General features: G+C 36.7%; 1 protein-coding gene across 1 annotated transcript in view; it reads left to right on the forward strand.

The window, feature by feature from the left end:
- Positions 1–16453, forward strand: part of LOC145464331 (HBS1-like protein) — a 34591-nt gene extending 18138 nt beyond the window's left edge. The window contains exons 7-21 of the mRNA XM_081448178.1: positions 1001–1091; positions 1229–1301; positions 2048–2129; positions 2441–2524; positions 7698–7815; positions 8897–9043; positions 9483–9557; positions 9968–10085; positions 10591–10659; positions 11330–11434; positions 12838–12928; positions 13407–13515; positions 13992–14092; positions 15178–15322; positions 15999–16453. Of these exons, the coding sequence (XP_081304304.1) occupies positions 1001–1091; positions 1229–1301; positions 2048–2129; positions 2441–2524; positions 7698–7815; positions 8897–9043; positions 9483–9557; positions 9968–10085; positions 10591–10659; positions 11330–11434; positions 12838–12928; positions 13407–13515; positions 13992–14092; positions 15178–15322; positions 15999–16007 (1417 nt within the window). The 3' untranslated portion in view covers positions 16008–16453. The remainder of the gene's footprint in view (positions 1–1000; positions 1092–1228; positions 1302–2047; positions 2130–2440; positions 2525–7697; positions 7816–8896; positions 9044–9482; positions 9558–9967; positions 10086–10590; positions 10660–11329; positions 11435–12837; positions 12929–13406; positions 13516–13991; positions 14093–15177; positions 15323–15998) is intronic.

Raw genomic sequence — 16453 nt, forward strand, 5'->3', positions numbered from 1 at the left:
TACTCATAGTCTTAGGAGAACAATACTCTAGAGACAATCATGAAATAATGCCTGTGTCAAATCAACTTTATCAAGACATGCACTTCCACTTTCTAGGTGATTTATTTAAGTAAGACTTAAGTCCTTGCGCAAAAATTTTCCAGTTGATAGATTTTTATAAATTTTTACTGCAATCAGATAATGAGTTACTTGTGTCAGAATTGCAAAAAAATTGGGGGTCACCCATTTTGTGTCAGAGATAAAGCGTGTGGAAAACTACCCTGCTTTTGAAAAATTGGTGCACGTAATTCAGCATGGTCTACGGGGTTTAAAGTTAAAAATATCAAAGGGGAGTCAACAGAGGCAAATGATCTTAGTCATATTCTGTAGAAGTGGGTCTGTTGCGTATATATATATTCCAAATGTTTAAGTTTAATAATACTTTGTCATGCTAGTACAAGTGAATAAATCACAGAAATTACAAAAAGTACATGACTGGAGAATAATTGGGGAAAGCTTAATTCCCATACAAAGAATATTCTCCAATATTAAGCATTCTAAAAAAAATTAAGAAGGGAAATTTAAAATTTAAGTGCAGCCCAAAACTAGCCTAATGAAATTGCATACTAAAATTGACACTAAAAATTATGAAATAAGATTTAAATACAGCCCAAAGCTACCCTAATTAAATTGCATACATGTCCCTGACGGGTTACACCTGATTTAAAATTGACACAAATGATCTAATAGATATAGGATTTAAATTGCTTAATGAAGGTGCATGCATAATGTTCGATGGTAAATAAGGGAATAAAGTAAAAGTAAATCAAATATGCAAATCTTGGCAGGATAATTATATACAGTGAGTTGGGATTCCTGGTGGCATCCCTCCCTGGGTAGTAGGATTATGCTAACTGGATGACAATAAATCGTATGAAAAAGGCCTATTACTGGTCATGCACTCCTCTGACTCCTCTCTGGTTCTAGTGCAATCTGAAATGTTTACACACTTTTCCTGTAGTTGTTTTGTAGGGCAAGTTGAGGTGGAAACTGACCAAGCAAAATTGACAGAGACAACCAAGCAAAGAACAGCTGGAAAAAGCAGTGAGCAGGTTATTGAATCTATTGTTCTCATTCTTTTCATCTGCAAGGAGTTTGTGGTTTATTTGCAGTTGCCCATTTGCTAGACTGGGAGATCCATGGTAGTTAGTGTGTATGTAAACTGTTGTCTGTTTTCTACCATCTACAGTTGTTAGCTGATGCAGAAAAAGAATATGACATACATCAGAAAGGAAAAACACTTCTTAATTTAGTGGTCATTGGTAAGTTGGTCTTTACAACTGTTATCAATCACATGCGACCTACAGAGCAAAAAGAATAGGCAAGTTGTTTGGTGGACATCAATCATCTCCACCTTCGCAGAAAGCTACAGCAATGTATGAAAAAATTTACTCAAGACTTCTCATTTGTCTCTAAACTAAAGAATACATGCATTGAACATCTAGTGTTAGAATACAGCTGCAGTGACTTGGTAAGAACATTCATTGTGTCAGAAATGGAGAATTCTTGCGTTCTATTTGTAACAAGATTTTGTTTTTTTGTGTGTGTGGTCTTTTGACAATTTTTGGAGAATGTTCAGAAATCTTCAGAAAGTGGTCAGAATTCTCAGAAAATCATCAAAATCATCACTATTGTTTTCATTAACATTTTTTGCAGGCTGGAGGGCAACTGGTCTTCACTGACAGGCAAAACTATTTGAACTGAACTTTTTTATCTGGAAAACTTTCTGCTTCATGGTCAGACCAGGCGAGCAAAATTGTTCTCACAGCTGCTCAATTTGCCTGGTACCTGCCCTAGTGAAATCCCTGTATTAGTATGTTTATATTATACACAAAATAATGCATGGTTGCTTGGAGATATAGAATTTCTCTTCATGTGTTTAACTTTATATGTGACTTGTTTGGTGCACTCACTCATGAGATATTGAGGTTGAACAATCTATGAGAAATTCCATATCTACACATGCCCATGTATTCTCTATTTAACATCTGTGTTGTTATATTTGCAGGTCATGTTGATGCTGGAAAAAGTACACTGATGGGTCATCTTCTTTATCTTCTTGGAAATGTCTCAAAAAAGTCTATGCATAAATATCCTTTTCACTCAACCTTTGCTAGTAACTGAACTGAGAAAATTAAGTATAGTCAACAAAATGATATATTGTGGTTTGCATTACTGTGTTCCCAGAATTTGGTGTGAGCTTGAGGCACACTCTTTCAGTTGTATTTTTGAGTGAAAAGTTAGGGAAACTAATAAAGGCAACAATATATAAAATAGACGACAGTTTTAAAGTTGGGAATATTTACATAGAAAACAGATTTAAAAACTTTCGAATAATGGCATAGGAGGAGGCAAAACCCTTATAATTACTTTGATATTTGTTTTTCTTTGACCTGTGTACATATGAGATGGAGTCCAAAAAAGCAGGAAAAGCTTCATTTGCATATGCCTGGATTTTAGATGAAACTGGCGAGGAAAGAGAGCGGTAGGCCATACAGTTTGTTACACCACCACCATTTTCATGTCACAGGTTTATATCAGTATCAGTGTATATCATTTAGAACAGAGGCAAAGAAACCTGCCCTAATAACCATGTACAAATTAACCATGGAATGTAGATTGGATCATAGTAATTTCTATATTTACACTTGAAATACACTACTGTAGCTGTAGCTGCTCAACAGATTGTAAAGCTTTCCTTTTGTGATACATGTTTAGATTAATGTTGCAGTTCCTAGGGAGTAATGCTTTCAATACCCTGACAATCACAAGCAATAAACACGCGTTCTATGGCGTAAAGGGGGGAACACCGCTCCGCAATTGGTGTGATGGACAAATTTCCATTGCGTGACCAAATGCCAAACTTATCTCCCCAGCGGTTAATTCCACACTGGATCGGACAAGTGGGCGAGGCCAAAAGCTTGCACGTCCTATAAGCATAACTCTAAATGGCACTACAAGCTGACCTCCGGTCAGCATCGTGCTAGAGTGTAGACAGTTCTCAAGCCTTACTTATCTTCCCAGCACTATGAGCCGACTCCGCCGGCATGTGCTGGATCGGACAAGAAGAGGCATAAAAGAGCGTTAAATAGCGCCACTAAATTAGCAAAAATGAAGCTTGGGGAAGTCGCTGCAAGACTTAACCGATAGCGTGTCACAAGAGGTGAACCCCATTTTATTATTTATACTAGAAGTAATCAAAGATTATGAGAGTGCGTTCAACGTCATCACTTAATTAAATATATGTAAATGATTTCACTGGCTGACTTTTAACCTCTCTCTATTGCTAAAATCAACATTTTTCATCGACAACAGCGGTTTTTATACAGACAGATTTATCATAGTGTCAAAGTCCACCATTTGTTGACATGTTGTGTGACAGCACAAGTTTCCGTAGAAACACAAGTTTAATAGAACGAAAATATTTACATTTATAGCCTTCAAATTTCGTGCTAAATATTCTCACATTAACTGGTAATGTTTGAACGTAAAAGCTAATTTGTAAAAGTAAATTTTACATACATTATTCTAAACTGGAAACACAAATGTAAGCAAACATTTGCAATCGTGTGCTCGTTTATCATCAGCGTAAACAAACTCCGTGTGACTAATTCGCGTATCATGTTCCCCTGATGAATAAGGTAGACAGTATTTAAATAATTTGCCGTTCCTTGGTTCAGGGTCACTCTTATGGATCTTGCCTCCAGAGTACTTTTCCACCGATTCCAAACAATATTCAACCGGATAAGGACTGAGCTATCTACGTGTCTGTCGCGACTGGAAATAATCAACTAATGCAATCAAAATATAGCTTTTCCCACGGTTAACATCCGGAAAGCCAAGGCGTTTCAAAGTTGTGTTCGTTTTAAAACAAATAAATTAAACAAGGACAATTCCACCGGATTTTGATAAATGCCACCGTCGAGGCATTTAAATTCACCTAAATCCAACGCTGAGAGCACAATTGAATACTTACAGCTTCCAAATTACAGTGTAAATGTCCACAAAAACCTGCACTTGAATGAAACAAAGACCTGCACTCGAAAGAAATGTACAGCACATGGTTTGGCGATGATGTCATTCATTTTGACCCTGCTGCTTGGCGGCCAAATCGGTGTCGCAACTTCGGACAAAGGCCCACTGTCCCATGAAACGCGACTCAAGTCTGCATTAGGACTGCGTTATACGAGCACAATGAATGAACAACAACAATAAACCTCTAAAGGGAGGGAAGGGTGGGAGTTACAATTTCGAGGGCTAACTAAAAGTTACAGTAGTGATGTAACGAGTGAATGATGCTTAAGTCCAAGCTAAGACTCTTTTATAGGTAGACAAATGTCTGGGTTTAGACCAATATAAAATCGTGTACCATGAAAAGTACAGAGCCCATGCGGCCTTGAATGAAACAAGAATAGGGCTATTTAAAAGACTAGCCATACAAAACGCATGATATAGTTAAACCAGACATTGTTGCGACATGTATGCATGAAAGGCTATCGTGAATATTGTTTAAACTAGATGAGAAAGACATATAATGTTCTACCGCATAACAGTTCTACTGCGTTACGTTTAACAATAGTAAGCTACAATCTTGGACAGAATAAAATGGAACAATTATCCCCCATCCCCCCCAAAGCAATGATGAAGGCGCGAAGGAGCAAAAGCGCACCATTTTGGCATCATTGAAATGGGGGAAGGGGTGGTCCAGATGTTCCATTTATTTTGTCCAAGATTGTATTTAAGGTTTCAACGTGACAAGACAAAGGGAGCCAGTAATTAGGAACTAATATGTCAACACATTTATCGTCAGTACAAGGAAGTGGTGTCTGTCGCAGTCACACACGTCAGAGCTCAATGGTAACACTGATAGCCTAAGTTTAGGTACTACAAGTAGAGTGTATTTTGATAACAATGAATAAATAAAAACGTTATTCTCATCCCAACTTTCCAGAGTAGTATTGGGATTAATAACGAATCATATTAGTGCTCGAAAAACTCAGTACAAACATGCCATTGAAAAAAAAAAGAATACCGAACGAAACACTGAGTTTCAGTACAAATACCTGAAGACAACTTTGAATTTCACATTAAGCGAGATGTTTAATACAGAACAATCTATCGTACTTCACAGGAGCTGATCAATAAAACTATCGAGTCTATGAATAGTCGTATCACTGCCATAATACGAAGTAATCATGAAAGACTGAAGTCAATAAAACTACCGTTCTCCTATAGGCACTTGCACTATGTTAAAACGATGCTTACACGTTTAAGTGACGGTTTACGACATATTTCCTACGATTTAAGTTGGTTTTTGGACGGTTTAAAACGGTTTTTGACGATTTTAGCGATCAATAAAATAAAAACTAAGCTAAGAATATTATTTTACTGCCCTGCTACAAAACCGTACTAAACCGTAAAAAGTCATCAATAAAAACTTGTAAATCGTTGAATTTGATTTCAACGTAGATAAAAATCGTGCAAGACTCTTTTTTATGAAGAAAACTATTCTACAGAAAGAAAATACTTCAATAGAAAAATATCCAATAACTGCCTGAAAAGTTAAGGCTCTAAAAATAATGCAATGAAAGCGTGAGGGCTTAAATGGTGCACTGGAGTAGTGCGTAAGTCGCGGGTCAAGGTGGAGTGTGAGAACTCTCCCGGGTTCGAGAACGTCCTCCTCTTCTGCTGTTTTTCTTTTCTTTTTTTTTTTTTTCTTTCTGCGGGTAAGTTGAAATATTTTTTTTGTCGTAACATCTGCTGGCAAACAGTGCCAATGCACTGCTATCAGTTCACTCTGTCTCCCTCACATCAATGAACCCTCCCTCCACGTGCACCATTGCCATCCACATATTGCCACCACGTCAGAGGTGCAAAAAAAAAAAAAGAAAATCACCTTGTGAAGGTATCGATAAGGTACTTTTAAAAGGACCGCAATTCAAAATTAAATTCTGAAAAACTAAGAAAACGAGCTTAATCAATGATGTGCAACGTTTAATATTTTTATTTCCCGTGCACGCAATACCAACAATAAAAATATATTCGGCTTGGTTAAAGAAATAACTTTGCATTTGGCCAACGCTTCAGCACGCACTTATGCATATTCAATTTTCTTATTAATAAAGTACATGACACACCAAACATAAACCATGTCGTGATTTTATTTCAATTCTGCTTCAATCGCTCACAGAGATCATCAGATTTTATTTCAGCTAACGTTCTTTTCCCTTGGTTATCGAACGTGCGACAACAGATCAGATGTGATCTGCATAGCAAATATAGCTTCTTGTAATGCCAGTGTGGTCCTCAGACAATCTTGGACAGAATAAAATGGAACAATTATCCCCCATCCCCCCCAAAGCAATGATGAAGGCGTGAAAGAGCAAAAGTGCACCATTTTGGCATCATTGAAATGGGGGGAGGGGTGGTCCAGATGTTCCATTTATTTTGTCCAAGATTGTAGCTAGTGACTGTACGTAAATAGCGTCACGCTCCATTAAGTGCGCTTTAACGATTGACGTTAAAGCTTTATTAATGAAATTTGCTTTCAGTAAATTGTATGCTTCAATGGGTCTACATTTTAGTCAAAGCATCATATCTATTGTGAAAGCTGTTCACTTTTATGGCTATCAGGGCTGTCATTAATTTTTGAGTCACCTCTAGCCATTGTCTTTGCACCCCTAACAAACTTGTTACCTTGTGGGTGAGTTATATCTACAAAAGGAAATTTCATGCATGATATAATAGACCTATCAAGTATACTAAGACATAACAGGTATTACAGGTTAAGACCGGCAGCGCTGGCTCTACATTTAAGTCACAGTTAGTGTGCTTCATAAACTCCACACTTGAATGGCTCTATGGTTTAATCTCATTTTACACATCACATTTTTAACTATATGCTTCTACATTATAGAGGTCTATGTTTTAGTCACAAATGTGTTTGAATATTATGTAGACAAAGTATATATTGAGCTAGTGCATTCAGTAGTTTTCCTATTCTCTAGTAAGAGACTTGTAAATCTATGGGCATTTCGCTGGCTCTCTTAGTGTATTGCCTTACCAGTGCATTTCATTCATCTGATCTTTGTGGATCAATACTCCCTTGTGGATTCTTCCAGACCCGGTACTTTTTTTGTTTTCCCCTTGTTCTTTCTCATTAAGCTTTGTAAAAGTCCAATATTTATACATGTTTTATGTAACACACTCAAGTGAACATGATCATACCAATATATAATCAAATTTAGTATAAATCTACTAGCGTTCTATCACAAATGCTGTTCTCTGATTGGCTTCGCTACTCACTTAGTAGCTATTCTCTGATAGATAGTGGGCAGCGTAGCAGCATACCCTTGATTTATCATAACAAAATGAAGGCCACTTCTTGGCATTTTCAAAGTGTCTGTGAAGAGCTGATTTAGGTAAAGTTTTGAATGACTAGGAGATTTATACTAAAAGAATGAGATTATTTGCTCTCGATTTCTATGTGTGATAGTTGACTTGGGCTGCGCCCTCTTCAACTATCATGCAATAGAAATGGAGAGCAAATAATCCAATTTTTGAGTAGTTTTCTGTTCTCCAGCAAAGGATTTAAAAAGGCACTACTTGACTATGTACTTTTAGAATTGCACCAATGTACATTAACTGTCTTTTAACAGGGGTATTACAATGGATGTAGGTTTAACAAGGTTTGAGACAGATACCAAATTGATTACACTCATGGATGCACCTGGACACAAAGACTTCATCCCTAACATGATCACTGGAGCAGCTCAGGTTTGTTTATAAAAAATAAGGATAAATTACATTTATACAGTGCTAAGATTGTACAAATATTCCAAAGCGCTAAATGCAGTGCTTATTCAAAAGACTAGAAATATGTGTAATAACATAGCAAAACATTATGAAGTATAAAGATATTAACAATCAACACGAATTGTACACTTGCTTCACATCTTCAACTTTGATTTGAAAACAGTAACATCAGACTGGACCCTATCTCCAGAGGTAGTTTGGTCCAGAGAAATGGCACAGAGAGGGCAAGCAAAAGGCACAATAAATTGTCCTTGGTACAAAGAGAAGACCCTACTTTAGTGTGACTTCTGCACCTCATATGTACATTAGAGAAACAATGCACCTATTAAACTATTTTTAGAAATAAATTTTTCCCTCTCCTCTCTTACTTATTAAGAATACCATCCAGAGGTACAATACTATAACATTACATGCACTGACACATGCACTTACAATGATACTAACACAACTTATGGAACTAACATGACTAAAATACTATATTGACAAAAAAATGTTGTAGCACTGGATTTCTTTTTTTGAGGAGCACAAGAAATACTAACCTGTTCAAGATAATTCATTTAGGACAGGAAACCAAAGCTTCAACGTTTTGGAAGGTTATGTAGTATAATTTATGTTAGCATTAATCTACTAGCTTTCTATCATGAATGCTGTTCTCTGATTGGCTAGGCTACTTACTATCTATTCTGTTGTAAATAGTGAGTAGCTTAGCAGTGTGGGGGCAGCTGGGGCCCCCTTCTTTGTGTTTTCTAAGTGTCTTTGAAGAGGATTTAGATTAAAGTTTTGAATGACTACTAAATTTATACTAAAACAATTAGATTATTTGCTCTTGATTTCTATGCGTGATGGCGCCTTCGTCAAGGCTATGCCTTCGTCAACTGTCACGCTATAGAAATCTCAAGCTCATAATCTAATTGTTAAATATAAAATAGTGGGACTCTTGTAGTTAATGCCAATGTTTCCAACAGTTTTGTCTAGAGTTATGGTTGCCATGAGTGAGAGGCAAACACTTCACTCATACTAACCAAGACAAAGTGATTTTCAGGCTGATGTTGCTGTATTGGTAGTTGGCTCCAGCACTGGTGAATTTGAGTCAGGATTTGAAGCTGGAGGACAGACTAGAGAGCATGCACTTCTGGTGAGGTCACTGGGTGTAACACAGATTGTTGTCGCAGTCAACAAGCTTGATAATGTAAGTGTCCTAACTAACATCAAATACAGGCAAACTTGTCTAAGGGTACAGAATTTGATAGCAGTGTCTACTGATGGCAAAGTATCTTTACTATGTCTGAAATTGAGAGCAAAAAGATGTGACTCCAGGCAGCTGTGCCCTTGTCAACTATCACATGAGAGAACTCTCAAGTTCACAATCTAATTGTTAAATAGACCCACTGAGAAAATATTTTCTTTTTAGCTTAGAATACACTTTGCAAAAATGAAAGATAATCACTCATTTATTTTGACTATCAAAATGTTAATTCCCAGCACTTGTGCCATTGCAGTGTCAACAGCTTGTAGTTTGTGTTAGTTTAATGTTCTTCGGGGTTATATCCATGTATGGCCTTTAGCCATGCTTTCTTACAGGGCGTTTTTTATCAACATTAGAGGACATATTTCTTTCTTTTTTTTAGGCTCTCTGGTCAGAAGCTCGATATGATCATATTGTGGGAAAGCTTAAGCACTTCCTAAAACAGGCGGGATTTAAGGTATGTGTATTCTCTGACAATGTACACTACATATAGAAAACATGAAAAACTCTAAACGTACAATGCAGACATTGTAGTAAATTATAATTGTGACTATCAAAGTTGCAATGAAAATACAGAAATGTGTCTATCTAATATATAGTTGGAAGTTTGAAGGTTCAGGAGCAAAACAACTTCAGTTGCAAAGTCATGGTGCATATTCTACAGCCTATGCAGCTCAGTAGTCTATGCCCTGTGATATGTCACCCATTTTTCCTGAATAGGAAGTTGAACTAGAAGTGACCAGTGAATTCAAGCAACAGGCTATTTTTCATGCTATTCTGGGGTCAGCAGCATAGGGAAGAAGTTAACATGATCGTTGTCTGGTTTTGTCCACGTGTCAGTGGAGTTTCTTTCTCTCTCTCTTACAGGACTCTGATGTTGTGTATGTTCCCTGCAGTGGTCTCACTGGTGAGAACCTTGTAGGGCCTTGTGAAGAGCCCCTACTATTGAAATGGTATAATGGACCTTCCTTACTGGACAGAATAGGTACATGTGCATAGTTTGAGAGAAAAATTCAGTGACTCAATCACTATTCTGAGTACAATGTACAATGCATCAACAGATTTTGAAGCTACTTTAGGAAAGCAGAATTAGCAATGATAGTTTCCCTTTTGCTAACATAAAGGTATACTGAAGCTTGGATGAAGACCTTTGATTTTATCAAGTTACATTGTTAATAATACACTTGAAAACAAATACTCAATTCCTATTGACTAAAAGTGGTGCCCTTCAAGTGTAACACTAATGCAGAATTAAAAGTGTATCACCAGTGCAAATTACAATGAAGATTTCTGAGGTAAGTACAAAGGCACTCAAATACTATGCGAGTTTTTAGAAGATGGTCGAAATTTAACTTCCAAAGATAGCTGAAGAGAATTTGAGCTTTTAGGTTATTCACAACATTATCTGAAAATGTAATGATACAATGTTCAGTGGAACGTAAAAGATTCAGTAGAGGTAACCACATAATGTCACTGTTTTGCTCTTGCAGATAATTTAAAGGCTCCAAAGCGGGACCTTGACAAAGCCTTTAGGTTCTGTGTGTCAGATGTTTATAAAGGTAAGCTATAGTCTTCATTAATTTTAAACTCCTAACTAATAGATGAGGTTGGGATGAGGGACCATTAACAAGTTGACATGGGACTCAAGGACTAATACATAACATTGGTGATGATTGTAACCGTGATAGCAATCTGCCGACATTAGCAAGTTGAAGCATGGCAAATAGTAGTGATCTGCAGAGGGTTACAGTGACCAGCGATGGGAATCAAACTGCCACCCTTTATACAGAGTGACCCATGAGTGGCAATCACATAGCATGGCAATGTATGTGAGAAAACTTGAATTATTATGAGTTATAATAAGCTTGAGATATGGGAAATACAATCCATCATCTGCAAGCTGAGAGGCAACAACAATGTTAGTTACTTGCCACCAATTGAAGATCTAAGGGGGTCAGGCATGTAAAAGTCTGTCATTGCCAACTTTCAAAGGACTTAATGTATGAACAGTGTGTAGGACTTGAGCCTAGACTGCTAGATCCAGAGTCCAGTACCCCAACCATTTGGCTACTGCACCACTACCAACACTTGAGCTAAGGAAAACACTGTTGGGGATATGCAGTGATTAGTATGGAGAATTCAATAATGTTTTTTTTTTAGCTTTAATTGTTACAATCAAAATATCTTAATATGTAAAGACATGATTTGTGAGAAATTTTCTTATTCTAGGAATGGGAACTGGAATAAATGTTACTGGAAAGCTAGAAGCTGGTAAACTTCAAATTGGTGACAAGGTTGTTGTCATGCCAGCAGGGAAGCAAGGACTGGTGAAGGGTGAGTGTACAGTGTGTTACGGTTGTCTTCTTCACATCAAGCCTTTATTGTGATCATCATACAATGTTGCACCCTACAGTGCAGAGAAGTGTTGTTTTATTATGTAAACATCTAAATTACCACTAAATGCAAAGCAACAACTGTGAAATAACAGTCACACAAGGCTTCCTGGCCATGAAGCTTTGATGATGGTCATCATGCAGTGTTTAACCCCATACTACAGACTTAAGGCAAAAGAAATGTCAGTTACATGCACCTAGCTTAAGGATTTTAGAAGAGGTGTTTATATTGATACTGAAAGGTCAATATTACCTAAACACAAAGCTTATCTTAGTTTCCAGACCCTGCTGATCAAATCTCAGAACATGCAACACAAATTAAAAGAACAATCACAAAGCAAACTTGTTGCCTCAGGAAGTCTTGTAAATACTTCCCACAGAAAAACAAGCAACATTTTTTTAGCAATGACTGAAACTTTTGTGGTTTATTTTTTCAACTGCTCACTGGATACTATATAATGTGCCTTGAATCAGCCAATCTCATTGTCCCATTAATGACTTTGGCAAGAGGATTCCAGAAATGTGGTCGCTGTGTGTGGATGAGTCATATGAGTCTGTGAGTCAATGAGTCAATAGTTCATTCAAGTATACATTATTGTGTTACCATCGTCATTATGCTAACGTAAACAACCTAACACAAGAATTAATTGTTAGGGCTAACCAGAGTGCTATTCAGGCTATCCAGAGTACTATTCAGACCAACCAAGTTACTATGCAGGCTAATCTATATTCACATAGTAAGTGAAATTCAGACTTACTAGAGCACTATTCAGGCTAACCAGCCAAGTGCTATTCAGATGTACCAGAGTCCTTATTTAGGCTGACCCAAGTTCTACATGACTGTATTTAGGCTTTGAAACCAAAATTAAGGCTATTAAGGGTAACCAAAGTGTTTTTTAAGTTTCTTGCTTACTGGAGTGGAATTTGACCAGTGACTCATGACTCATTTGACTAACAGGGGACCTCTTGGAGGAAGATTTAAACATAACAGGAAAAAGAGACATCTTGTTCTGACTACCATTTAACCAACCAAAATTAGATGCAGTCACAAAGCAACTTTTTATGGTAGTTAAAGTATTATTAGCCAGTTTTCTTGATTCTGTGGATTAGGGAGGATTACTGAACAAGGCAGCTCTAAAATAGGATTGTGACTGCAAATGCAATTCCCTGATCTATGATCATTGTTACTCATTTGCAATGAAAGCTAAAGAGCTTATTCAAAGTATGGAAAAAGAAATACTTTGTATACAATGACTAGTTTGAATTTTAAAAGTTTCTTCGTGGTATTGACAAGTAAAATTACTTAGTTTTGGCAGCTTAATATTTTATGATATGTTGACATAGGACTGAGTGTACATGATGATCCAGTACAATTAGCATACGCTGGCGATCAGTTGACACTGGTATTATCAGGCTTGGACATGATGCATCTTGGGTAAATATTGATTTATCTGAAACATTTTTTTTATTTCTCAAGCTGAAAGTTGACAAGAAAGTTGACAGTTACTTGTGATAATACATTGTTTGTGGCCAGTCTTATGCAGCCGTGATGTAAGGCGAGATTGCGGTCATCACTTTGTTAACAAATGGGACTTTGGGCACAATGCCCAATGAGTTTGCTGAGCGGAAAGGTATCTGATGAGTCCCTTGGCTGGGAATGAAACGAGCTGTGCAAGACTAGCCATGAAAAATGTATCATCTCAAGCTGAAAGGTCTAACACAAGCATTGCAAACATTTTGTTATAATAAATAATATGGCAATACTGTATACTATGATTCATTTGGCTTGGTGAAGCTTCCAGCCATTTGTAAACATTATGTTTCAAATTAACCTATTAAAAGAGTTGTCAGTTCTTAGCTCAGAATTAAGGTTGTGTAATAAACGATAATGCCCTTTCTTTTTTAATCTTCAGAGTTGGAAGTGTTTTGTGTATACCCTCTTCACCAATCAAGTGCACTACAAAACTGAGAGCTCGTATTTTAGTTTTTAACATTCATGTTCCAATCACAAAAGGATTTATGGTGAGTAACTGCCTCACTTCTGACTCAGAAATCTGACTTGTTTGAGGATTTTTCACAGATCTTACTAGGGTGCAAAGAAAATCATTTTTTTAACTTGCCCTTTGGGCAAGCTACATTTCTAGCGTGTAAAATAAATTTCAATGTGCCAAGTACAAAATATATGTGGAAATTTGGTGCATATCAAGAAAGTATGTAAATTGCCATTAGTGTGACAGTTTTATTTCACTAAATGGCTAATACATACCGGTAGTACAATTATACGGACTAGCTGTTTTAATACTTCATTAATGGTTTCCCCTTCCTCAAACCTCCCATGTACCTACATGGGCATGGGCTAAGGTTCCTACAAAGTCATCATTACCACAGGGTCACTAAATCCACCTGCATATGTCAATTAAATTTTGTGGGCTTATAGAGGATACTACCAACTATTGAATATGTAACACTGCTCATCTTAGCAAACTTTTTGTTGGCAGGTATTGTTTCACTATAAAACAATAAATGAACCAGCCACTGTGGAGAGGCTTTGTAGTGTCTTACACAAGAGCACAGGAGAAGTTCTACAAAAGAAGCCCAGGTAACATAATTTCTTTAATTCATCTTTAAGCATACTCAGTACTTATACATGATGCATCCAAATTATTATAATCAGCCAAAATTGTTTTGGTCAAGAATCCCTTGTTATGGGCATCATGAAAATGCTTGCAATAACCATTGCGGTATGAGGTGCCAACTGCAATTTTCTACGTAATACCATTTATGCTGAGGTTTTGGGAAAGTGGACAAAAATGTATAGTTTTCACTATCAGCTGGGAAAACAAGTGGCACCCAGTCTTCTCAACACAAAGCATATATCACAACTGGCAGCCAAGCTCAAGCTGCAAGCAATATCATCCTGCATAATAGAGCTCATGTGATGATGGCAAAATTAGAAGACTTTGTATGTGAATATGTATAACCGCTTTTAGGAGACAAAATAAATAGTAGAAGGCTCTTCACCACACACAAATATCTCTGTTAAATGTTCCAAGAATTCAAATAAAATCTGTTAAGGATTATGTCCAAAGCTGTGATATTAGGCACCTAACCCCAACAGCTTGTTGACCAAATTTGCAACAAAAATCGATACCAATTAGGCTATCCATTGTCATTAGAAATCAATGACAATCAATAAAAGGTCACACAAATCCTCTTCATTGATTGGCCATTGATTATCAATACCAATTCATTAATAATGATATTGATTGATATTGATTGTTGTCGATTATGTATTTCAATGATTGGACAAGAGCAAGAGCATGTAAAGGTCTGTTAAATAAACAATAGCCTCCATTGTGGGCAAAAATATGCTCGGATATATTTGTCCGCGGACATTATCTGTTCCCAGAAATAAACAGTTTTCCGAGAGTATAGCTTGAGGAAAACTGTGAGCTTTGAGGAACCTCAACCTCAAAGCCAGGCTGTTGATCCATCCAAACTATGCCAATATTTTGCAGGAGGGGAATGGAAAATCTATTAACGACTTTCCATACTCCAAAATAATTTGTTACATGGCATTTTGTCAAGTGTTCCAAGCAGATGTGCAGTTGCATAAAATTGTTCTTTATGCTTTAGTCCTCAACATAATATATTTGCTGATACTTTTTGATGTGTCTCTGCCAGATGTTTAACAAAGAATTCTAATGCTGAGGTGGTTATTCGAACCTACAAACCAGTTTGTGTTGAATTGTATAAAGACTACAAAGATCTTGGAAGATTTATGCTGCGCTATGGCAGTGAGACTATTGCTGCTGGAATTGTGACAGAGGTAAGTATGACTTAACTAACAACCCCGCTAAGTGCAAGTGACAGCACTTTACATCCAAATCTAGTTTTCTTAAATATGCAACATTTTGTGAACATTATGAGCAAACCAAAGTAACTTGGGAATGCAAAATGTGAAGCCCTTAACTTAATATTTAGAGAACCAAAATATGTGAAAGTTTGATTAAAACTTGAGTTAAAAAAGGCAAAATATAACCCAGTTGACTAGCACAGCTTTTCACTTGAGCTGGGCAAAGAATGATGCAAACTTAAAACTGGAGGTGATTCCTCAAAAATTAAACTTGCCACACGAGTTTTTTTTTGACACTTCCCGAAAATGTTCCTTACCAAGCACTGTTCTGAAAAATACAATAAAAAAGATAGATCAATCTTATGATACATCAGTCTTACTCCATTTATGCCTTGAGTGGTATTTTGTCATTTCATGAGAATACTTGAAAGAGAAAATATTTGAAAAAATACTTTTCGATAACTTCTATTGTTGATACTCTTTGATAAAACTAGCCATAAATTTCTGGAAGAGGCCTTATGAATATGCAAATGAGATGTGATGTAGTAATTATACGAATCTGCACTGTAGTAATTAAAGGGGTGTAAGTAATACTCTTCGTTGTGTGGTGTCATTAGTGTTCAATGGTTTTGTCCTTGGTGTTCCTCAGATTCTATAATGACCAGGAACCGATAACAACCAGTACACAAGTTGTTAGAGCCGCTATTTAAGAATGGTGCTGACAGGATGCAGTGCAGTATAGAGTGGAAATGTGGAAGATTGCAATGAGTTTGTAGCAATTTATGAAGAAATCCTCATTGAATTCAAACAATTTTAAAGAAATTGTAATTAGAGATGTGAAAAAGAAGCAATAAAATGTCAGAAAAAGTTTTAAAGAAGTTTATTTGTTTCATTTCATGGTCATGGTCAATATATATAATCAGTGGGCCATCCATTTTTCTTCTGCAACACAATGGGCAATCTCAAGCAAGGAGGATAACCCCATCCTGCCACTCAAATGGTCAATCACACTACATGGTTTGGTTGATATTGCCTGCTAGTGGAAGTTGCCATAAAGTAAGGGTGTTTTTAACAGGTCATACTGTTGGTATGGATATCTTCGTC

Source organism: Orbicella franksi, chromosome 12, assembly GCF_964199315.1.
Source record: "Orbicella franksi chromosome 12, jaOrbFran1.1, whole genome shotgun sequence".
Classification (NCBI taxonomy): Eukaryota; Metazoa; Cnidaria; class Anthozoa; order Scleractinia; family Merulinidae; genus Orbicella; species Orbicella franksi.